Below are 25899 nucleotides of genomic sequence, written 5' to 3'. Positions count from 1 at the left end.
TAGATTCTTGTTGATCTAACTGCACTGTCCAATTTACAGTAGCTATTACGGTGAAAAAATACCATGCTATTGTTTGAGTGCATAACAAGAAACTTATGGCAACTGGTTTGATATATTCTATAATATTGATCTGATTTGTCATCCTGAGGGTCCCAGAGATAAAATGTAGCATAGTTTTATATTAATGTAGGAACTGGGTTCTAAAGTTTGAACCCCTGCTGTTTCTCAACACAGCATGAATTACAAAGGAGAGGGAGCTGTCACTATCTCAACATAAACACGTGTGCAAATGATAAACACTACAGTAATGTTGCGCATGAGAACGGCATGGCGTTATAGGGGCCAATTGTATACTGTACCCATTGGATGCATTGACATACTGTAAAACACACACTTCCTTAGGGAAAGGGCAGCATCCTGTGCTATGATCCCTTTTAAAATAAAATGGAAATAAGTCCATGGTGAAAAAATAAATTTGGTATCTGTGGATCTGCTGAACAGAAATGTTTGACTTGATTTGTATCCTGTGGTATCATATCACATTTTTCTATGTTATAAAAAAAAAAAATTCATAAGGATATTTTAAGGATTTATTGAAACTGCTGGTTTGCAGGAACTTCAACAATGTCAGTCATGTGCCTTTTTGGTTTTCGAATTCCTTCCATTCATTTTAGATGTGGTTACACAATGTTATGTTATGTTAAGTGGAAGTCAGGTGACAGCAGTTCTCACGTCTCCTTTCTCTCGCTCTCGGGTTTGAACAGGCAGTAGGTGGCAACCTCTGGTCACGTGATGGCGCTGACAGTGAACCTGATTGGTCCATCTCCATGGGGGTTTAGAATATACGGAGGAAGGGACTTCAAGAAGGCGATAACCATTTCCAAGGTAATTGCTAATGGCCTTACTGCTAGTCTGTCACACCCTATCCTCTGTAAGCAAAACATGGCATGCCAACTCAACTTCCTCACTCTGCTGTACTTCTCTGCTCCTCTCATTGTTTATCGTCATTGGCTGCCTTCTACCTGTTTCCTTGACTACTGTATTTAGTCAGATTGGAATGAAAGCTACATCAGGAGGAAACGGGGGGGGGGGGGGTGCTGCTGAGTGTCAGACCACTGTGTGTGCACATGTTGTTTTTCTATTCTTGATTTTCCAAGAGGAGGAAGTAACAGGAAGAAGGAGCTGTAGAAGGGAAGACATTAGCATAGAGTTCTCCTACTCTGAAAACAAATCAGAAAATCCAGGGCAGACTCCCTGCCACAGCCACTCTGAAACCCAGGGCAGACTGCTCCCTGCCTGCCACAGCCACTCTGAAACCCAGGGCAGACTGCTCCCTGCCTGCCACTCTGAAACCCAGGGCAGACTGCTCCCTGCCTGCCACTCTGAAACCCAGGGCAGACTGCTCCCTGCCTGCCACAGCCACTGAAACCCAGGGCAGACTGCTCCCTGCCTGCCACAGCCACTCTGAAACCCAGGGCAGACTACTCCCTGCCTGCCACAGCCACTCTGAAACCCAGGGCAGACTGCTCCCTGCCTGCCACAGCCACTCTGAAACCCAGGGCAGACTGCTCCCTGCCTGCCACAGCCACTCTGAAACCCAGGGCAGACTGCTCCCTGCCTGCCACAGCCACTCTGCCCACTGCACATCCTGGTTCCTCACTACCACGGAGTTCTCTATCATTCCTCAAACCTTTTAATGCAAGTAGATCGTAGTGTTTTTGGGGTACTGTTGTTGACTTCAAAGGCATAATTTCTTGTCAGCCCATTTAATAGCTACTTTCTTGTGACGATGGGTATTCCTTCTAATTTCCTCCCTCTAGTCAACAACACCAGCATGCAGGAAACACAGGGAATTGTCTCAACTATCAAACAGTCACTTAAACGAAACAGGGACCCATGCTGAGAGGGAGACCTCATCAGTGAAAGTGGTTGTCAAACCTATTAGAGAAGCAGGATCCCCCCCCCCCCCCCCCCCCCCCTCTCTGGTTAAGCAGCTATGGCTTTGGTCTGTCTGAAGTGGTTGCATCTTGGCACTGAAACCTCATGGATGGCCCCTCCTTTTCCCGTCCTGTTGGCCTGAATAGAGAGCTTGCCCCTTTTTCTGCTGGGCATAGCCCCTGAGAAAAGCTGCATCCTTAGTTTATGTGAATTGAAGCGTGCCATGATCAGAAAAGGCAGGCACCATTGTGGGTCACCACAGCAACGTGTAATTGCCACTCGAGTGGACCCACAGACATGGCACCTCTGCCCTCTTGCTTTGCAAAATGGACAAACACCCTGTTGCCTGTCATTTTCTCTGCACCCTTCCATGTTTCTGCTGGAGATTTATGAAGGTGGCCTCCTCACTGATTGGGTCTTTTTAAAAAAAATAAAAAATTATTCTCCCTATTTCTGTCTTTAATTGTGCGCCAGCCTTCTCGATCGCAAAAGTTGGGTTGCTCTCCGTTGTTCACAAGTGCTCAATACTCCTGAGTTAATCTCCTCATTTGGGTTTTGTATGGTTGTGTGTTTTTGTTCTGTATAAATCCATTTGAATTCAATCACTTTTTGATAGCACCCCTTCTTGATTTTTAACAAATATTCCCATTCATATATTTGCCTGTTGAAGTGCTCAGAAAGTGACCTTTTTGGACCTGAATGCCAAAACATTCAAGAGATAAAGTTGACCTATTTTTATTTTTTTCATACCATATCACATAGATATCTCTCTCTGAACTGTTTATCTATCTATCTCTGAACTGTTTATGTGATATGGTATGAAAAAAAAAAAAATAGGTCAACTTTATCTCTTGAATGTTTTGGCATTCAGGTCCAAAAAGTCACTTTCTGAGCACTTCTACAACAGGCAAATATATGAATGGGAATAATTATATATATATAATTTTACAAGCTTACAAACAGGGTTGTTAAACTGTTTAATAATTTCTATAATATTTTGTAAATGCATAAACAATCTTTCATATGTTGTAGCTTAGACCCTATTTTACATCATCTGATGTTTTTGTGTTGTGCCCGCCATCAGTTGAGACACAACATGCTCTTGAATACAGGGTGGGTGTCATGTTTTGACTGGTGAATACAATTTAAATTTAAACTTTAAAATGGTACTACAAAGAAGATGGGAGGTCCACACATCAGAGAATGATGACTTGAATGGGTATGTCTGTTTTTAAATTATACTGTCAATCTTCCATGGGGAAACATATTGAAAGTAATTAGAATTGAACATTTCAATGGTGTACCAGCAAAATTTGTATGTCTTATGTTATTTTTAGTGTAACATTTTGTTATTTGTTACTGCATTGTTGGGTTTAGAGCTTGAAGAACGGTATTTCACTATACTTGAGCAGCATGACATTAAAACTTGTCTGAAGGGATAGGTCCCTTCTATGAATAATATTTATATTTTTGAAATGACACAACATGTTCTTGAATACAGGGTATCTCAACCAATGGTGGGCTCAACACAAACATCTCACATGATGAGGCTCTAAGCTACAACAAATGGGGCTTTTCTTTTTTTCTTTTCTAAGCTAGTGCACAACTGTTTGGAGCTGTTACAAAGTCATTCATAATATTTAGCCTTTTTTTCTTCATGTGCTTCTCGTGCTTCGAGTCTTCACAGATTTGGCAAAATTCGTATGACATAACACTACATTTTCTTTCCTTACATATTATACTGTTTTATCATACAGTGCATTCGGAAAATATTCAGACCCCTTGACTTTTCCCAAATGTTTTACTTTATAGCCTATATTTTCTTCCTCATCAATCTACACACAATACCCCATAATGGCATATCGAAAACAGGTTTTTAGAATTGTTTGCAAATGTATTAAAATAGAACGGAAGACCTTATTTCTAAGTATTCAGACTTTGCTATGAGACTCCAAATTGAGCTCCAGTGCATCCTGTTTCCATTGAGCATCCTTGAGATGTTTCTACAACTTGACTGGAGTCCACCTGTGGTAAATTCAATTGATTGGACATGATTTGGAAAGTCACACACCTGTCAATATAAGGTCCCACAGTTGACAGTGCATGTCAGAAAAAACCAAGCTATGAGGTCAAAAGAATTGCCCATAGTGCTCCCAGACAGAATTGTGTTGAGGCGCAGATCTGGAGAAGGCTACTTAAAATTTTCTGCAGCATTGAAGGTCCCCGAGAACAGAGTGGCCTCTATCAATCCTAAATGGAAGAAGTTTGGAACAACCGAGACTCTTTATAGAATTGGCCGGGCGGCCAAAACTGAGCAATCAGGGGAGAAGGGCCTGAGCCCAGACTTGAATCCTATCGAACGTCTCTGGAGAGACCTGAAAATAGCTGTGCAGCAACGCTCCCCATCCAACCTGACAGATCTTGAGGATCTGCAGAGAAGAATGGGAGAACTCCCCAGATACAGATGTGCCAAGCTTGTAGTTCATACCCAAGAAGACTCAAGGTTGTAATCGCTGCCAAAGGTGCTTCAACAAAGTACTGAGTAAAGGGTCTGAATACTTATGTAAATGTGATATTTCAGTTTTTTTATACATTTGCAAACATTTCAAAAAACCTGTATTTGCTTTGTCATTATGGGGTATTGTGTGATGATTGGGGGGGACTTATTTTTTTTAAACCATTTTTACAATAAGGCTAACATAACAAATTGTGGAAACAATCAAGGGGTCTGAATTCTTTGTACTGTATACTAAACATTTAAAAATTGAATTAAACATTGTCTTTGATCCTATGAAATGTCTGGATTTACAGTACCAGTCAAGTTGACACCTACTCATTTCAGGGTTTTTATTTATTTTTAATATTTTCTACATTGTAGAATAATAGTGAAGATGTCAAAACTAGGAAAAAACATGGAATCATGTAGTAAGCAAAAAAATAGTGTTAAACAAATCAAAATATATTTGAGATTCTTCAAAGTAGCCACCCTTTGCCTTGATGGCAGCTTTGCACACTCTTTGCATTCTCTCAATCAGCTTCGAGGTAGTCACCTGGAATGCGTTTTCAACAGTCTTGAAGGAGTTCCCACATATGCTAAGCACTTGTTGGCTTCTTTTCCTTCAATCTGCAGTCCAACTCATCCCAAACCTTCTCAGTTGGGTTGAGGTCGGGTGATTGAGGCCAGGTCATATGATGCAGTACGCCACCACTCTTTCTTGGTCAAATATCCCTTGTACAGCCTGAAGGTGTGTTGGGTCATTGTCCTGTTGAAAATCAGCTGATGGTTCCACTAAGCGCAAGCCAGATGGGATGGCTTATTGCTGCCGAATGCTGTGGTAGCCATGCTGCTTAAGTGTGCCTTGAATTCTAAATAAATCACTGTCTCATCAGCAAAGCACCCCCACACCTCCTACTCCATGCTTCACGGTGGGAACCATGCATGCAGAGAATCCGTTCACCTACTGTGCGTCTCACAAAGACACGGTGGTTGGAACCAAAAATCTAAAATTTGGACTCTTCAGACCAAAGGACAGATCTCCATTGGTTGTGTTTCTTGGCCCAAGCAAGTCTCCTCTTCTTATTGGTGTCCTTTTAGTAGTGGTTTCTTTGCAGCAATTCAACCATGAAGGCCTGATTTCACACAGTCTCCTCTGAACAGATGTTGAGATGTGTCATTTACTTGAACTCTGTGAAGCATTTATTTGGGCTGCAATTTCTGAGGCTGGTAACTAATGAACTTGTCCTTTACAGCAGAGGTAACTCTGGGTCTTCCTTTCCTGTGGCAGTCCTCATGAGAGCCAGTTTCATCATAGCGGTTGATGGCTTTTGCGACTGCACTTGAAGAAACGTTCAAAGTTTCTGAAATTTTGCAGATTGACTGACCTTAATGTCTTAAAGTAATGATGGACAGTTGTTTCTCTTTGCTTATTTGAGCTGTTCTTGCCATTAATAGGGACTTGGTATTTTACCAAATAGGGATCTCTTCTGCATACCAACCCTATTTTGTCACAACACAACTGACGCATTAAGGAAAGAAATTCCACAAATTATCAAGGCACACCTGTTAATTGAAATGCATTCCAGTTGACTACTTCATGAAGCTGATTGAGAGAATGCCAAGAGTGTGCAAAGCTGCCATCAAGGCAAAGGGTGGCTACTTTGAAGAATCTCAAATATATTTTGATTTGTTTAACACTTTCTTTTGCTTACTACATGATTCCATATGTGTTTTCTCCATATGTGTCTTCACTATTATTCTACAATGTAGTAAACATAAAGAACTCTTGAATGAGTAGTTGTGTCCAAACTTTTGACTGGTACTGTGTGGGATATATATATATATATATACTGCTCAAAAAAATAAAGGGAACACTTAAACAACACATCCTAGATCTGAATGAAAGAAATAATCTTATTAAATACTTTTTCTTTACATAGTTGAATGTGCTGACAACAAAATCACACAAAAAGAATCAATGGAAGTCCAATTTATCAACCCATGGAGGTCTGGATTTGGAGTCACACTCAATTAAATTGGAAAACCACACTACAGGCTGATCCAACTTTGATGTAATGTCCTTAAAACAAGTCAAAATGAGGCTCAGTAGTGTGTGTGTGTGTGTGTGTGGCCTCCACGTGCCTGTATGACCTTCGTACAACGCCTGGGCATGCTCCTGATGAGGTGGCGGATGGTCTCCTGAGGGATCTCCTCCCAGACCTGGACTAAAGCATCCGCCAACTCCTGGACAGTCTGTGGTGCAACGTGGCTTTGGTGGATGGGGCGAGACATGACGTCCCAGATGTGCTCAATTGGATTCAGGTCTGGGGAACGGGCGGGCCAGTCCATAGCATCAATGCCTTCCTCTTGCAGGAACTGCTGACACACTCCAGCCACATGAGGTCTAGCATTGTCTTGCATTAGGAGGAACCCAGGGCCAACCACACCAGCATATGGTCTCACAAGGGGTCTGAGGATCTCATCTCGGTACCTAATGGCAGTCAGGCTACCTCTGGCGAGCACATGGAGGGCTGTGCGGCCCCCCAAAGAAATGCCACCCCACACCATGACTGACCCACCGCCAAACCGGTCATGCTGGAGGATGTTGCAGGCAGCAGAACGTTCTCCACGGCGTCTCCAGACTCTGTCACGTCTGTCACGTGCTCAGTGTGAACCTGCTTTCATCTGTGAAGAGCACAGTGCGCCAGTGGCGAATTTGCTAATCTTGGTGTTCTCTGGCAAATGCCAAACGTCCTGCACGGTGTTGGGCTGTAAGCACAACCCCCACCTGTGGACGTCGGGCCCTCATACCACCCTCATGGAGTCTGTTTCTGACCGTTTGAGCAGACACATGCACATTTGTGGCCTGCTGGAGGTCATTTTGCAGGGCTCTGGCAGTGCTTCTCCTGCTCCTCCTTGCACAAAGGCGGAGGTAGCGGTCCTGCTGCTGGGTTGTTGCCCTCCTACGGCCTCCTCCACGTCTCCTGATGTACTGGCCTGTCTCCTGGTAGCGCCTCCATGCTCTGGACACTACGCTGACAGACACAGCAAACCTTCTTGCCACAGCTCGCATTGATGTGCCATCCTGGATGAGCTGCACTACCTGAGCCACTTGTGTGGGTTGTAGACTCCGTCTCATGCTACCATTAGAGTGAAAGCACCGCCAGCATTCAGAAGTGACCAAAACATCAGCCAGGAAGCATAGGAACTGAGAAGTGGTCTGTGGTCCCCACCTGCAGAACCACTCCTTTATTGGGGGTGTCTTGCTAATTGCCTAATTTCCACCTGTTGTCTATTCCATTTGCACAACAGCATGTGAAATTTATTGTCAATCAGTGTTGCTTCCTAAGTGGACAGTTTGATTTCACAGAAGTGTGATTGACTTGGAGTTACATTGTGTTGTTTAAGTGTTCCCTTTATTTTTTTGAGCAATGTGTATATGTCTAATTGCATGTAAAACCAACCTGATATATTTTGATGTTCAAATGTGGGTGGGGTTAAATGTGGAATGCCTGGTCAAGTGCACAGCCAACACGTCCTGTCCTTTCAAAGTAGGTGGTCACCCTTCTAACGCCATTCTATACATCTATCTATGACTGAATTAATGGCTGCCCAACCAGTGCCAGGATAAGGGCAGATTTCTCCATTTCTGCATACAATTGTGTGTATTGACTTATTAATGAACTGTTACTGTAAATGGTTAGCTGACTGATATATCCTAGCTAACCATGGGTAATGTTATTTAAATGATGCGATACAGCCCAAACAACAGTGTGTATATATTGCTAGACTAGAGATATGCCCTAGCTTATAGTTTGTTAGTGAGTGGTTGCAGATCTAACTAGCTGGAATGAAGCAAGGGTGTGAATAGTAGCCATGTAAATGTATCCTTTCACTGTTTACAGTAGGTCCTCAGCTAGCCAGACCTGTCTGATCGGGTGCCATGGGTGTGTCCAGCATACACCTGTGTGTATCAAAGGAATTAAACATCTAACCAATGCCTCAAGTGTAGTGCTGTAGGTCCACCACACACCTGGAGGTTGTGGGGTCCTGTCCAGACAACCCCTAGACACTTGTAGAAATATGAGAGAATTGGACAGGTTTAAGCAATACGGCCAAAATTGCACCAACCTATCAGAGGTTAAGGTGGACCTCTCACCATGTCACCACCTATCAATTCCTCTGGGCAGTAGCCTAGGGGTTGTTTCTGCACAGGCAGTGGATATTATGTTAGCTCAATAATTCATTCAGTCTGGCACTGTCCCCAAAAAATAATAGCTGTCAAATACTTGCTTCCTCTGTCCTCAATTGCGTTTCCTTGATTCATTGCATCCTCTCTCCTCATCCTTCTCAAAACCCATTTGGATAAGGTCAGAGGTCCCTCCCTTCTCGCCTTCTTATCCAATGGGTTTTGAGAAGTGAGAAATGATATTGAGATTCTCCCCTTGTTTCCTCCATTCCTGAACTCTCTCAAAGCACATTTGGGGGAGAGGAGTGAAGGTTCCTCTCCTCAGGCTCCAATGCACTTTTAAGGAGAGGCAAGGAGGACAGAGAAAGCAAGAATGTGAGGTCTAGTTTACACGCAAACACACTGCTTGAAGAGTTTACTGATTTTATGTCTTGGCATTCAGGTCCAAAAAGTCACTTTCTGGCCACTTCATGAGCTGACATGTATGGGAAAATGTTGTTTAAATCAAGAGATGGTGTTGAATTCGAATGGATGTACCCTTCTATTAGGCTGGAATTCCCCCTAATGCAGGCAGTAGACCCCATTGGCCTTGACATGGGGGGGGCTTGCATCAAAGGTTAGGCCAGAGTAGTCAGCCCCAGTACTTTCCCACTGATTACTTTTCCCTCCGGGTGTCATGAATCCTCACTGTTGAGGTGTTCCAGGTGCATGACGAGCCGTGGTGTCTCTTACATTTTGGTTGCAATAAACGTTAGAATCACTTGCTAGAGCCCTGCAAGACCTGATTGACACCTGGAAGGCAAACTGAGGAAAACAGCCCATCTCTCCACAACAGCCACAACCTGGCTGGGCCTCATGTTATTACAATCATGACCGTTCACATCTGTCAGCCCTTGACAAATAGTCCAACACTCATAAGATGTGCAGCCTTTCGTTCAGGCATGCTGGTTATTTACGTTGCTGATAGCACCATGTCTGCACCAAGTCCACAGGCAGTAGAGTGAGTCTGACTGCAGCTCTTACCTCTGTCCCACAGGTCAATGGGGGCAGCAAAGCCGAGCTGGCTGCCCTGCAGCCTGGTGATGTCATCCTGGAGATCAATGGAGAGAACACAGTGGACATGCTCAATGTGGAGGCCCAGAACAAGATCAAAAACTCCAAGACTCAACTGCAGCTGCTGGTGGAGAGGTAGGCTTTAATACAGTGCACAGCCCAGGAGCACAGATGTATCCTCATGTACTGTACCTAAAGAGTGTCAAGATGTTTTCAAATCTTGGTGTAGATTTACATTTTTGTCATTTAGTAGACTCTTATCCAGAGCCTTGCTCAAGGGAATATTGACAGATTTTGTCACCAAGTTTGCTTGGGGATTCGAACCAGTGACCTTTTTGCTACTGGCCCAATGCTCTTAACTGCTAGGCTAGCTGCCTAGATTATTTTTATTCTGTAGGAAGTCCTTACATTAACAGCTTGGCCATGGAAACACTCATCCAAACATCAGACGGGGTCACCACAACGTGGCATAGAGACCACATCTGTGCCTTCTGGTCAGCTTAGATCTGCTGATTGCTTGTATATGTGCCAGTTCCACAGTCGCCACATCCTCGTTTCCACTTGTCTGCTGTTTTTGTTTTTTAATGTCTTAAGATGTCCCAGCTCTCTCTCCCTACAAAGGACCAGTGGTTTCATTCTGGGGGAATACCAGAATGGGTCAGAATTATGTTGCCAAAATGTACTGTCTGTTACATTTTCCATGTTAATAAACTTTGTTTGGAAGTTAGCTGAGACCTTGTTAGGGTGGCAGAGAATTGGCTCCACATTGGACCATTTCCTGTTAAGTGAGACCATTCTTGGCTGGTGTTTTGATTATGGCTCAGTATGTTTTTCCTGTGTCTCTCTCTCCCACCAACTTCTACCTACCTACACTACTGTTGAAAAGTTTGGGGTCACTTAGAAATGTCCTTGTTTTTTAACCTCTCTGGGCCAGTGGGACGCTTGCGTCCCACCTACTCAACAGCCAGTGTAATCCCGTGGCGCGATATTCAAATACCTTAGAAATGCTATTACTTCAATTTCTCAAACATATGACTATTTACACCATTTTAAAGACAAGACTCTCGTTAATCTAACCACACTGTCCGATTTCAAAAAGGCTTTACAACGAAAGCAAAACATTAGATTATGTCAGCAGAGTACCCAGCCAGAAATAATCAGACCCATTTTTCAAGCTAGCATATAATGTCACATAAACCCAAACCACAGCTAAATGCAGCACTAACCTTTGATCTTCATCAGATGACAATCCTAGGACATTATGTTATACAATACATGCTTGTTTTGTTCAATCAAGTTCATATTTATATCAAAAACCAGCTTTTTTACATTAGCATGTGACTAGCATTCCCACCGAACACTTCCGGTGAATTTACTAAATTACTCACGATAAACGTTCACAAAAAACATAATTATAGATACAGAACTCCTTTATGCACTCGCTATGTCCGATTTTTAAAATAGCTTTTCGGTGAAAGCACATTTTGCAATATTCTGAGTAGATAGCCCGGCCATCACAGGCTAGCTATTTTGACACCCACCAATTGTGGTACTCGCCAAACTCCGATTTACTATTAGAAAAGTTTGATTACCTTTGCTGTTCTTCGTCAGAGTGCACTCCCAGGACTTCTACTTCAATAACAAATGTTGGTTTGGTTCCAAATAATCCATAGTGATATCCAAATAGCGGCGTTTTGTTCGTGCGTTCAAGACACTATCCGAAGGGTGACGCGCCCGACGCGTTTCGTGACAAAAAAATTCAAACTATTCCATTACCGTACTTCGAAGCATGTCAAACGCTGTTTAAAATCAATTTTTATGCTATTTTTCTCGTAAAAAATTGATAATATTCCGACCGGGAGTCGTTGTTTTCGTTCAAAGAGAGAGAAAGTAAACAACATGGTGTCGGCTCGTGCACGCGCCTCCAGTCTCATTGTCCTCAGATCGACCATTATCCAAATGCGCTAAAGTTTTTCAGCCATGGCCTGCAAAGCCACCATTCATCGTTCTGGCGCCTTCTGAGAGCCTATGGGGAGCGTTAGAAAATGTCACGTTATGCCAGAGATCCCCTGTTTTGGTTAGAGATGATCAAGAAGTAGTCAGAGCGCTTCCTGTTTGGAATCTTCTCAGGTTTTGGCCTGCCATTTGAGTTCTGTTATACTCAGACACCATTGAAACGTTTTAGAAACTTTAGGGTGTTTTCTATCCAAATCAAACAATTATATGCATATTCTAGTTACTGGGCAGGAGTAGAACCAGATTAAGTCGGGTATGTTTTTTTTTTTTTTATCCGGCCATGCAAATACTGCCCCCTATCCCCAACAGGTTAAAGAAAGGTACTTTTTTCCCCCTTTTTTTTTTTTTTTTTTTCTCAATTTTTTTTTAAATATCAAATTGATCAGAAATGCAGTGTAGACATTGTAAATGACTATTGTAGCTGGAAACAGCTGATTTTTTAAAAATATATATTTTATGGAATATCTACATAGGCATACAGAGGCCCATTGTCAGCAACCATCACTCCTGTGTTCCAATTGTATGTTGTGTTAGCTTATCCAAGTTTATCATTTGAAAAAGCTAATTGATCATTAGAAAACCCTTTTTGCCTCAAGTCCTCAACTGGCAGCTTCATTAAATAGTACCCGCAAAACACCAGTCTCAACGTCAACAGTGAAGAGGTAACTCTGGGATGCTGGGCTTCTAGGCAGAGTTGCAAAGAAAAAGCCATTTCTCAGACTGGCCAATAAAAAGAAAAGATTAACATGGGCAAAAGAACACTGACACTGGACAGAGGAACTCTGCTTAGAAGGCCAGCATCCCGGAGTCGCCTGTTGACATTGAGACTGGTGTTTTGCGGGTATTATTTAATGAAGCTGCCAGTTGAAGACTTGTCTGTTTCTCAAACTAGACACTAGAATGTACTTGTCCTCTTGCTCAGTTGTGCACCGGGGCCTCCCACTCATCTTTCTATTCTGGTTAGAGATAGTTTGCGCTGTTCTGTGAAGGGAGTAGTACACAGTGTTGTACGAGAGCTTCAGTTTCTTGGCAATTTCTCGCCAGGAATAACCTTTCATTTCTCAGAATAAGAATAGACTGACGAGTTTCAGAAGAAAGTCTTTGTTTCTGGCCATTTTGAGCCTGTAATCGAACCCACATGCTGATGCTCCAGATACTCAACTAGTCTAAAGGACAGTTTTATTGCTTCTTTAATCAGAACAACAGTTTTCAGCTGTCCTAACATAATTGCAAAAGGGTTTTCTAATGATTAATTAGCCTTTTTAAATGAGCAACTTGGATTAGCTAACACAATGTGCCATTGGAACACAGGAGTGATGGTTGCTGATAATGGGCCTCTGTATGCCTATGTAGATATGACATAAAAAAATCAGCTGTTTCCAGCTACAATAGTCATTTACAACATTAACAATGTCTACACTGTATTTCTGATCAATTTGATATTTCAATGGACAAAAAATTTACCTTTTTTTTAAAAAACAAGGACATTTCTAAGTGATTAATAAATAATATATATATATATATATATATATATATATATATATATATATATAATATATATATATATAAATATATATATATATATATATATATATATATATATATATATAAATATATATATATATATATATATATATATATATATATATATATATATATATATATATATATATATTATATTATATTATATATCACACACCCCGTGAGATACAGACGTGCACACACTTCCTCTTTGCGTGTCCCGTGCCCATGTGAGTGGATTTTTCCCTGCTGACCCCATGCCTCCTTCCGAGCCAGAAACGACACACACCATGACTCGCTAGCTGCCCAGGACAATGCCACTCTGTAGCTCCGCCAACCACTCTGCTCCAAGTCCCACTGTTCTACTGGCAGACAGGATGGGCAATGGGGTGAAGGGTTGGTCTGCACTATCAAGGCCCTACCGCCTTTAGATGGTAGGCAGTACCATGTCTCTCTTACCCATCCTAGTCCAGCACCTCTAGCCACCTCCAATCAACTACAGTGTGTGGCCCCATGTAGGGTCCACCTGCAGCATTATGCAATGTGTTGTTCTTAAAGGGAGGTTTACTCCCAGAAGGCATCATTCAAAGCACACACACACACTGCAGTGTAATGCCTGATAATCTGAAGTATTAACAGAGAGGACCCTGGTAAATGGGTTTACAGCCCTGCTGATCACAGCAGCTGGGTTTGCCCATGGGCAGAGGTTGGCATCAGCCCACCCTAAGAATAGGAGTATTGGTTAAGGGCGTGCCTGTCTTAAACTGAGGAACTGCTCCATTGCAGATGCACTTGCCAGTGCTCAACCCATCAAACATCCCGTTGTGCAATAACCAGACTTGTGGACTCTTTGCTGTACTTCTTGATTCCAGTTTGAAATCTGCAGCTCCGTGAAGATTTTACTGTGACGCTCAATAGAAAAACACCAGCAGTATCTTGTCATTAATGCTCGGTCATTTTGCCTCCATTGCCCTCAACTGTCTCCTGTTTGGGCTAGGGGGCAGTATTGAGAATTTTGGAAAAAAATGTGCCCATTTTTAACTGCCTCCTACACCAACTCAGAAGCTAGAATAGATAGAAAACACTCTGAATTTTCTAAAACATTTTGAATGGTGTCTAAGTATAACAAAACTCACATTGCAGGCAAAAACCTGTGAAAAATAGATTTAAAAAAAAATGTGAATTTTGTGACTGTACTATTTAGTGTCATTGTTTTATAGATACCATAGTGAGAAAGGATTCAGTTCGCAACTCCTACGGCTTCCACTAGATGTCAACGATCTTTATAAAGTTGTTTGAAGCATCTGTGATGAACAGGGGGCAAATTAGAATGCAAGGAAGTTGACACATCACTTCATTTTTTGCGCCTGCGCATAAATCTGAGAAGACTGTGGTTGTCATAATCGTTTATCTAGACACTTGATAGGTTGTGTGAAAATATTACTGATGTTTCACGTTAAAAATGGACCAAAAGATTAATGCTAAACAACGTTTGACATGTTTGAACAAACGTAAATAGATTATTTACTAGGTTTTTTTTTAGCTTTTCGGCGTGACTTTACACCCCCCACCTCGTTTTGTGGGAGCCTACTGAACGCTAACTATTTGGTGTTATTTGGACATAAATTATGAACTTTGTCAAAATAAACCACATTTGTTCTGGACCTGGGATCCCTGGCAGTGCCTTCTGATGGAGATAATCAAAGGTAAGGGGATATTTACAATGTTATTATCGATATTAGATGATGCTAACTGTATAGCTTAGCTTATAGCTTAGCTTATTGTTCTTAGCATAGTACCCCGTTTTATTGCAAAATGTGATTTCCCAGTAAAGTTATTTTGAGATCTGGCCATTCGGTAGCAATTACGAGATGATAATATATTATTCTTTGAATGACAATATTATAATTTACCAATGTTTTCGAATAGTAATTCCGTGATTCGTAATGCTGGATTCACTGGGAGCATTCGAGCCGAAAAAAATTCTGAATTTCACCGCGACTGTAAATGCTGTTTTTGGATATAAATATGAACTTGATGGAACTAAAAATGCATGTATTGTATAACATAATGTCCTATGAGTGTCATCTGATGCAGATTGTCAAAGGTAAGTGCATAATTCTAGCTAGTTTTCTGTCTGTTGATGCCCTTCTTTGAATTGGCTAAACATTACACACAGCTATTGTCAATGTACTCTCCTAACCTAACTTTATGCATTCTCCGTAAAGCCTCTGAAAATCGGACAGCGTGGTTAGATTTAGGAGATATATCTTTCAAATGGAGGAAAATAGTTGATTATTTGAAATGATTACTCTTGCAGTTTTGAATTCACCGCCATGGTCACATGACAATGAATCCCAATACCGGGATAAGATCCTGCCCCCTGTTAACCTTGTTCACTGACCCTGTGTGCATGTCATGTCCCTCTGATCCTATTGGTCCTTGTAATGTGATGTTACTGAGCAACTGCAGATGGGCATTGGAAATTGTCTGTAACAGCTGTTCTATAGGCTGCTACAAAGGCAGCCCTACAGTCATGTTTCTTTTTTTTTTTAAATTGTGTCAAAGTCTCACGTCTGTGACTAGTTTACAAGTGAAATCATTTTTTTATTTAACCAGGTAGGCCAGTTGAGAACAAGTTCTCCTTTACAACTGCGACCTGGCCAAGATTAAGCAAAGAAGTGTGACAAAAACAGAGTTACACATGGGATAAACAAACATGCAGTCAATAACAATAGAAAAATCTGTATACAGTGTGTGCTAAGGAGGTAAGGCAATAAATAGGCTAAAAGTGGTGACGTAATTACAATTTAGCAATTTACACTGGAGTGATATATGTGCAAGTAGAAATACTGGTGTGCAAAAGAGCAGAAAAGCATATGGGGATGAGGTACAGTTGAAGTCGGAAGTTTACATACACCTTAGCCAAATACATTTAAACTCAGTTTTTCACAATTCCTGACATTTAATCCTAGTAAAAATTCCCTGTTTTAGGTCAGTTAGGATCACCACTTTATTTTAAGAATGTGAAATGTCAGAATAATAGTAGAGGAAAATGATTTATTTCAGCTTTTATTTCTTTCATCACATTCCCAGTGGGTCAGAAGTTAAATATACACTCAATTAGTATTTGGTAGCATTGCCTTTAAATTGTTTAACTTGGGTCAAATGTTTCGGGTAGTCTTCCACAAGCTTCCCACAATTAAATTGGGTGAATTTTGGCCCATTCCTCCTGACAGAGCTGGTGTAACTGAGTCAAGTTTGCTCGCACACTTTTTTTTTTTTCAGTTCTGCCCACACATTTTCTATAGGATTGAGGTCAGGGCTTTGTGATGGCCACTCCAATACCTTGACTTTGTCCTTAAGCCATTTTGCAATAACTTTGGAAGTATGCTTGTGGTCATTGTCCATTTGGAAGACCCATTTGCGACCAAGCTTTAACTTCCTGACTGATGTCTTGAGATGTTGCTTAAATATATCCACATCATTTTCCATCCTCATGATGCACCAGTCCCTCCTGCAGCAAAGCACCCTCACAACATGATGCTGCCACCCCTGTGCTTCACGGTTGGGATGGTGTTCTTCAGCTTGTAAGCCTCCCCCTTTTTCCTCCAAACATAACGATGCTCATTATGGCCAAACAGTTCTATTTTTGTTTCATCAGACCAGAGGACATTTCTCCAAAAGTACGATCTTTATCCCCATGTGCAGTTGCAAACCGTAGTCTGGCTTTTTTATGCCGATTTTGGAGCAGTGGCTTCTTCCTTGCTGAGCGGCCTTTCAGGTTATGTTGATATAGGACTCGTTTTACTGTGGATATAGATACTTTTGTACCCGTTTCCTCCATCTTCACAAGGTCCTTTGCTGTTGTTCTGGGACTGATTTGCACTTCGCACCAAAGTACGTTCATCTCTAGGAGACAGAATGCGTCTCCTTCCTGAGTGGTATGGCGGTTGCTTGGTCCCATGGTGTTTACACTTGCGTACTATTGGAAATTTCTCCCAAGGTTGAACCATACTTGTGGAGGTCTACAATTGTTTTTCTGAGGTCTTAGCTGATTTCTTTAGATTTTCCAATGATGTCAAGCAATGAGGCACTGAGTTTTGAAGGTAGGCCTTGAAATATATCCACAGGTACACCTCCAATTGCCTTTCAGACACTTCTAAAGCCATGACATAATTTTCTGGAATGTTCCAAGCTGTTTAAAGGCACAGTCAACTTAGTGTATGTCAACTTCTGACCCACTGGAATTATGATAGTGAAATAGTCTGTAAACAATTGTTGTCATGCACAAAGTAGATGTCCTAACCGACTTGCCAAAACTATAGTTTGTTAACAAGAAATTTGTGGAGTGCTTGAAAAACGAGTTTTAATGACTCCAACCTAAGTGTATGTATTCATCCGACTTCCACTGTAGGTAGGTGGTTGGATGGGCTATTTACAGATGGGCTGTGTACAGCTGCAGTGATCGGTAAGCTGCTCTGACAGCTGATGCTTAAAGTTAGTGAGGGAGATATGTCTCCAACTTCAGTGATTTTTAAAAAAAAATATTTTTTTTTCCTGCAATTTGTTCCAGTCATTGGCAGCAGAGAACTGGAAGGAAAGGCAGCCAAAGTATGTGTTGGCTTTGGGGATGACCAGTGAAATATACCTGCTGGAGAGTGTGCTATGGGTGGGTGTTGCTATGGTGACCAGTTAGCTGAGATAAGATGGCGCTTTACCTAGCAAAGACTTATGGATGACCTGGAGCCAGTGGGTTTGGCGACGAATATGTAGCGAAGACCAGCCAACGAGAGCATACAGGTTGCAGTGGTTGGTAGTATATGGGGCTTTGGTGACAAAACGGATGGCACTGTGATGGACTACATCCAGTTTGCTGAGTTGTGTTGGAGGCTATTTTGTAAATGACATCGCCAAATTCAAGGATCTGTAGGATAGTCAGTTTTTCGAGTTTATGTTTGGCAGCATGAGTGGAGGCTTTGTTGCGAAATAGTAAGCTGATTGTAGATTTCATTTTGGATTGGAAATGCTTATTGTGAGTCTGGAAGGAGAGTTTACAGTCTAGCCAGACACCTTGGTATTTGTAGTTGTCCACATTCTAAGTCAGAACCGTCCAGAGTAGTGGCATGCCATGGTCTATGTGAACAGTGTTCGAATGGAAGTCAAGATGTCTATAAGACAAGACATTGGTATGTATTGTATATTAGTTCACTGGATTGTCGCCGTTCTTTCCGTTTTCATTATTGTTGAGAAGGCAGGCACAATAGATTGCATAGATTCCTATCTAACTGAAGAATGCATGGCAGGTAAACTCCCAAGTCCCCTACATGACAAAGATCAACATACTGTTCCATTTCAGTCCCTGTTCCGTGCTGGGATTAGATCTCTAGAGGTGAGACGATCATCTTCACCTCAGACAGCCACTGCTCTCAGCCCATGCTCATCCACCCATCTACTGCTGTACATGAGGGCAAAGGTCACATTACATAAGGCCCAGCAGTTAACCTTGGATGCCTCTCATTGTCTGAATGACATCAGTTAACTTTATCCTCGTCTCTCTCAACCGCAGGAGCTTTCTTCTGTGAACTTTTGGCATTCCAGTGAACACAGGCATTTCCTTACAGGGAACTTATTTTGAACTCCAATTAACCATCCATTATGTCCCATTTATCCTGTAAGTGTAATATCTTCTGACTGCTGTAGCATGAGGAGCCTGTTTTCCTATTTCAGCTGTTCCTCTGGTTGGATGTGTGCCTGCACATGTGGAGTATTCAGATACAGCCCAGACCCTGTTCCTGCTGTTAGAGGTGTGTTTCTGGGCGATTTACCACAGGCATCCAGGGCCTTCCTGTGCGCCTCATTACCCTGGGCTGAGGCTCAGCTGAGAGGAGAGGCAGGCAGCCCTACAGTGGGGGGTCACTAGTTGTTTACATTGACTCGTACAGTCCCTACATATTTCCCTTCCAAACTCAATGATTGAACTGGGTATATGTTTTATTAAAGCGAGCACAGTGAAAGAGCTGGAAAGATGAGACTCTGCTAGGAGCGTCATGTTAAAGAGCATCAGAATCTTCAAAACGATTCTCTGCTACCTGTCGACTGCAGGCATTTTTAATCAAAACGACATACCAGTGGTTGTACTGACAGCACTTTGGCATAGGGGAAACCAAAACAAGGTGTCTGATTCGAAGATCCGCTTTTGATTTTTGCAGCTGCGCACTTGCACATTGGTGCATACTTGCTGTTAGTCTTCAGTTTCGCACTCTGGTCTCTTGTGACGTATACGCACTTCGGGGGCAGTAATCAGATTTTTATACTGACATACCATATCGGTGTATACGGTATTACTGGAAGTGCACACAAGGGGTGCTATTTCAAAAAACATATACAGTCCCAGTCAAAAGTTTGGACACCTACTCATTCAAGGGTTTTTCTTCATTTTTATAATAATTGTGAAGACATCAAAACTATGAAATAACACATGGAATCATGTAGTAACCAAAAAAGTGTTAAACACATATTTTGAGATTCTTCAAATTAGCCACCCTTTGCCTTGATGACAGCTTTGCACACTTGGCATTCTCTCAACCAGCTCCACCTGGAATGCTTTTCCAACAGTCTTGAAGGAGTTCCCACATGCTGAGCACTTGGCTGCTTTTCCTTCACACTGCGGTCCAACTCATCCCAAACCGTCTCAATTGGGTTGAGGTCAGGTGATTGTGGAGGCCAGGTCATCTGATGCAGTACACCATCACTCTCCTTCTTGGTCAAATAGCCCTTACACAGCCTGGAGGTGTTTTGGGTCATTGTTCCATTGAAAAACAATTGATAGTCCCACTAAGCGCAAACGGGATGGGATGATGTATCGCTGCAGAATGCTTTGGTAGCAGTGCTGCTTAAGTGTGCCTTGAATTCTAAATAAATCACTGACTGTGTCACCAGCAAAGCACCATCACACCACCTCCTTCATGCTTAACGGTGGGAACCACACATTCGGAGATCATCTGTTCACCTACTCTGCCTTCCCTGTAGCTCAGTTGGTAGAGCATGGTGTTTGCAACGCCAGGGTTGTGGGTTTGATTCCCACGGGGGGCCAGCACAGAAAAAAAATGTATGAAATGTATGCATTCACTACTGTAAGTCACTCTGGATAAGAGCGTCTGCTAAATGACTAAAATGTAAATGTCTCACAACGACACACGGTGGTTGGAACCAAAAATCTCAAATTTGGACTCATCAGACCAAAGGACAGATTTCCACCGGTCTAATGTCCATTGCTTGTGTTTCTTGGCCCAAGCAAGTCTCTTCTTATTGGTGTCCTTTTAGTGGTTTCTTTGAAGGCCTGACTTCATGTGTTCTTCTCTGAACAGTTGGTCTTTTTACTTGAACTCTGAAGCATTTATTTGGGCTGCAATCTGAGGCAGTTAACTCTAATCAATGTTCTCTCAACTATAGCCATTGAATTCTACTGTGCAAATATACCGTGCGTTATAGGGAAATGATGCACGCCCTAGAACGCCCTTAAAGCCAATCAGAAACAAGTATTCAACACCGCTGTCGGTATTTCGAAATACTCCGGAATACGGTATAAATGGTATATTGCCTAACATGCACGCAAGTACACACACAAGTCCTCCGGCGCTCACAATATCTGAATTGAACCTTTTTGTGTAATGTATCTAACCACATCAAATCAGACCATTCTACTTAACATGTTGATGAATAATATGAGACATTAGATGATATCAGAGCTTCCAGTCTATCATTGTAGGGAATACTTTGACATGGCTCAAGTCATCTAACAGACCTGATTTCAATCATTAGTGTGAGAATTACTGTAGTTGACCTTGGTCCATGACTTTGAAGTAAAACTCTTGTGGGGGTTTTGGCTTGTATCCTGTAATGCATTGACGTATGCAAGCTTCCTTACTCATTTATCCTTTAACAACTCATTTTAAGCAATCATGGTTTTGGGTACTTGTTTAGGGCTTGACATGGGTGAATTATATGGTACTGAAGACAGTGTTCCTCTACTGGGCCAGTGTTGCACTCTCCTGGGATGTGGATACCATTCTTCTGATTTTATTACAGGTTAGGGTGTGTGTGTGTGTGTGGTCCATTGATCTCCAGTGTCTTCCTACAGGCCTGAGCCCCCCAGCTCTGAACAGACCAATGGAAATACCACCCCAGAAAAGCTCACTGGACGCTTCCAGGTCAGTCAATCATGTCCTCTATCTCCTTATGCAGGGGCTTCCATCTTTGGTCTGCAAGTTCCCTTTAATACAGCGATCACCCTAAACAGTCTCACTGTAAAGTATTTAAACTATCTGTGAATCAGTACTTTTGTTGATGGGCGTATGATGGATGTAAGGCCTATTAAAACTCCGTAGGCCTTCACTTCATGACCCATCGAGACATTCTTTCCTACAGTATTTATCCCACTATCTTCCAGTATCTGGTTACATCAGCAGCATATCTCTACATGATGAATCCTGTCCTAATGGTTTGTGTAATGGCTGATGCCTGAGAGCCATGTAGATGCTGGGCTCATATTTACAGATCACTTATCAATGATTTATTCGAGGTCCAGATGAGCCGGAAGCAGACATCCTCGTGTGACTGTAGAGATACTCTGTGGCCCTGAGACAGAGAAACATGGGAGAGGAACCAGAGAACGCTGTAAATAAGCGGAGGTTTCTGTTTTTAATATGGTAACAGAACTACTGCTGGGTCTCCGTGGTAACTGGCAGAATACGAGCCCATGCAGGGCACAAGGCTGAAGGCTAGGACCGAACACTCACTGTCATCATTTTCGCATGGTGATATTACATATCTGATTCCCACAAACCTGGTTTCACTTACCTCTGGATGTACAGCTCTAACATGACTGTACATTATGCCTCAACGTGTACTGACTGTTTGTGTCTTTTTGAAGACTTTTATGAAGCATATATCCCAAGCGCCTACTTGTCAACAGCGTCTGAGCACCATCTAAAAGTTCAAGGAGACAAATGTTTTAGTTACAGTTGAAGTCGGAAGTTTACATACACCTTAGCCAAATACATTAAACTCAGTTTTTCACAATTCCTGACGTTTAATCCTAGTAAAAATTACCTGTCTTAGGTCAGTTAGGATCACAACTTTATTTTAAGAATGTGAAATGTCAGAATAATATTAGAGAATTATTTCAGCTTTTTATTTCTTTCATCACATTCCCAGTGAGTCAGAAGTTTACATGCACTCAATTAGTATTTGGTAGCATTGCCTTTAAATTGTTTAACTTGGGTCAAACGTTTCGGGTAGCCTTCCACAAGCTTTCCACAATAAGTTGGGTGAATTTTGGCCCATTCCTCCTGACAGAGCTGGTGTAACTGAGTCAGGTTTGTAGGCCTCCTTGCTCGCACACGCTTTTTTGGTTCTGCCCACAAATTTCTATAGGATTGAGGTCAGAGCTTTGTGATGGCCACTCCAATACCTTGACTTAGTCGTCCTTAAGCCATTTTGCCACAACTTTGGAAGTATGCTTGGGTTCATTGTCCATTTGGAAGACCCATTTGCAACCAAGCTTTAACTTCCTGACTAATGTCTTGAGATATGGCTTCAATATATCCACATCATTTTCCATCCTCATGATGCCATCTATTTTGTGAAGTGCACCAGTCCCTCCTGCAGCACAGCATCCCCACAACATGATGCTGTCACCCCCGTGCTTCATGGTTGGGATGGTGTTCTTCAACTTGCAAGCCTCCCCCTTTTTCCTCCAAACATAACGATGGTCATTATGGCCAAACAGTTCTATTTTTTTGCTTTATTGTGGATATCAAAAGAAATCAGGCAAGACCTCAGAAAAAATAATTGTAGACCTCCACAAGTCTGGTTCATCCTTGGGACTACGGTTTGTACCCGTTTTGTCCAGCATCTTCACAAGGTCCTTTGCTGCTGTTCTGGGCTTGATTTGCACTTTTCGCACCAAGGTACGTTCATCTCTAGGAGACAGACAGCGTTTCCTTCCTGAGCGGTATGACAGCTGCGTGGTCCCATGGTGTTTATATTTGCGTACTATTGTTTGTACAGATGAACGTGGTACCTTCAGTCGTTGGGAAATTACTCCCAAGTATGAACTAGACTTGTGAAGGTCTACAATATTTTTTTCTGAGGTCTTGGCTGATTTTTCTTTTGATTTCCCCATGATGTCAAGCAAAGAAGCACTGAGTTTGAAGGTAGGCCTTGAAATACATCCACAGGTACACCTCCAATTGACTCAAACTATGTCAATTAGCCTATTGGAATTTTCCAAGCTGTTTAAAGGCACAGTCAACTTAGTGTATGTAAACTTCTCACCCACTGGAATTGTGATTAGATTATTTCACTGTCTGTAAACAATTGTTGGAAAAATTAATTAGATGTCCTAACCGACTTGCCAAAACTATAGTTTGTTAACAAGACATTTGTGGAGTGGTTGAAAAACGAGTTTTAATGACTCCAACCTAAGTGTATGTAAACTTCCGACTTCAACTGTACATCGTGAATAATTTTTTTTAAACATTCTTGCAATACAAGTTATTTTAGGAATAGAGATAAGCAGTTTGTCACATTTTTGTGTGGATAAATGCCTTAAATGTTTTGATCATGCGGACTGTTTGTCATGCCCTGTTCTGTTGTAGGAAGCAGTGCTGGTGAGTCGAGATGAGAACCAGAACTACAGAGAGTACTCCATCTCCAGCCCAGCCTCCCTGTCACCTGGACCCTACTCCCCTGAGCCCCCTTCCAGCCCTGAGGGGAAGAGAGAGAGGCTCACACCCACCAGCACCAAGAGGTACACTGCAGCATCCACCATCACCTCAAAGTGACATCCCTCTAAATGACCAGGACAATCATGCGTTGCTTGAGTTTGAAAAGTGGATAGATAGGGATAGGTTACTACATTTATCCAGGTGTTTTAGTTAAAGGTCCACTGCAATCTTTTTTACTTCAATATCAAATAATTTATGGGTAACAATTAACAATTTGTTTTCAATTAAAATGGGCAAAAAGAAACTCATCGCTTCTTAGCAAAGAGTAATTTGTCAAGCACAAATTTTGCTAGGACTATCTGGGAGTGGTCTGAGTTGTGAGTGGAAAACTAGCTGTTATTGGCAGAGTGGTTTGGTACGCTCTTATTGGTCTAACTAATTTAATACCTGGTGATGTCACCGGGCAGGCCAAAACTCCATCCCTTCCAAAATAGGCTTACATTTCAGGCGGTCTTTTCAAACGGTCTTGCACTTAAAGGGCATTATCATAATTTTGATGTGGAAATGTATTTATAATACACAGGTAAATCACGTTTTTTGACTGTGCTGGGCCTTTAAGTTGGGGATGGGCGTAGGGTAGACTACGAGAGTGTCCACTTACTGTAAGTGCGCCTTTGAGTCCTACACTGGACCAGAGTAAATTGGTACAATAGTAACTGGCAGAAAATGGAGCCATGGGATTATGTGGTAGTAACAAAGGATGTGCACAGCATATCACATTCCACCCTGTTCATTGACAGCATCAATGGGCCAGGCCGTGGAACATTCGCTGCGCTGTCTGTAAGCCTAGCTGCTATTCACCTGGATCATTTTGTAGGTCACAGTTCAAACCTTATATTGCCCCGGGTGAGTTGAATGCCTGTCTAGTGCTGCTAGACTATCCTTATTTATTCCTGTCCTAGTAATCTGCAGAGCTAGTAAAAATATGATCCCATGACCTTGAACACACACATTTCATAAATTAATATGAATGGTAATTAGAAGTGTTATGGCTTGTTTATGATATTTTGTCAAGTATTTCCATTGAGACCATTATGGTTATTTTCCATGAGATGGCACACACCATTATCAGTGTAATCTTTCTCTGCCGTTTCATAGCATCCAGCTGTGTTCGTGGTCTCCAGAAGAGAAGACGTCTAGTTACAAACTGTCCAGACCACTGTCACAGGTAGGTCTTCCTCATACTCCCATTGCACAGGCCCTTTACTTCCTATGTGATTTCAACATGCGTAACCAATCAGTATAAACATAGACCTCCAAAGAACTGCACAACTTGACGATGTAAGTTTCCAAGGCCATAATGCATTACATGTAATTGCTTTACAGCGAGAAAGACAGGATGCAGACAGCATTTGATATTTTCATTGCCGGGGAACTGAAAGGTCACTTTTTTAAAAGATCTGACATTAAGTTGGAATACAATCTGGAAGCGGTTTGTTTAAAGATCACTAAGGAGGAGAATGATTTAGCTCTCCGTAAAACAATAGACTTGACCTTTTAGTGGTCTACTATATGAAACTCATTAGTGTAATCTCCACTGGTTGTCTCACTTGCAGTAAATAATATATGTGGTTGGGGTTATCGGCAGATTTCTGCTTGAATTCACTTCGCTTATTTACTGCTCCAGCAACAAAAGGAAAGCGGGGAAGGTGTCTAGAAAGATTTCAATAAGCCAAAGGACAGAGAATGTTGTGGGAAAATTCTTCATGAGATATTCCAGCTATGTCTTACTTCCCCAGTCCCAAGTATTGGTTCCACAGAAGACACACCATGGGAGATGACAACAGGAAAAAAACATGCAGGACCCTAATGGCCGGGGGACAGGGAATGGAATTCCATTCATTTTATAAGTTGTGTGAACATTACATGGAGTTAGATAAATATGGCCTCTC

The 25899-nt window shown here is 42.0% G+C and overlaps 1 protein-coding gene across 2 annotated transcripts in view; it reads left to right on the top strand.

Moving 5' to 3' along the window:
• LOC115200123 (PDZ and LIM domain protein 2) overlaps positions 1–25899 on the top strand; it is a 65158-nt gene that overhangs the window by 16964 nt on the left and 22295 nt on the right. For both annotated transcript variants that reach the window (XM_029762887.1, XM_029762886.1), the window contains exons 2-6: positions 765–885; positions 9661–9812; positions 21358–21427; positions 23879–24030; positions 25106–25175. In XM_029762887.1, the coding sequence (XP_029618747.1) occupies positions 793–885; positions 9661–9812; positions 21358–21427; positions 23879–24030; positions 25106–25175 (537 nt within the window). In that variant the 5' untranslated portion in view covers positions 765–792. The remainder of the gene's footprint in view (positions 1–764; positions 886–9660; positions 9813–21357; positions 21428–23878; positions 24031–25105; positions 25176–25899) is intronic.

The sequence above is a fragment of the Salmo trutta genome, chromosome 9 (genome assembly GCF_901001165.1).
Source record: "Salmo trutta chromosome 9, fSalTru1.1, whole genome shotgun sequence".
NCBI classification, from domain to species: Eukaryota; Metazoa; Chordata; class Actinopteri; order Salmoniformes; family Salmonidae; genus Salmo; species Salmo trutta.
The sequence above is the reverse complement of the archived record's forward strand: the minus strand, read 5'-3'. Positions and strand labels throughout refer to the sequence as shown.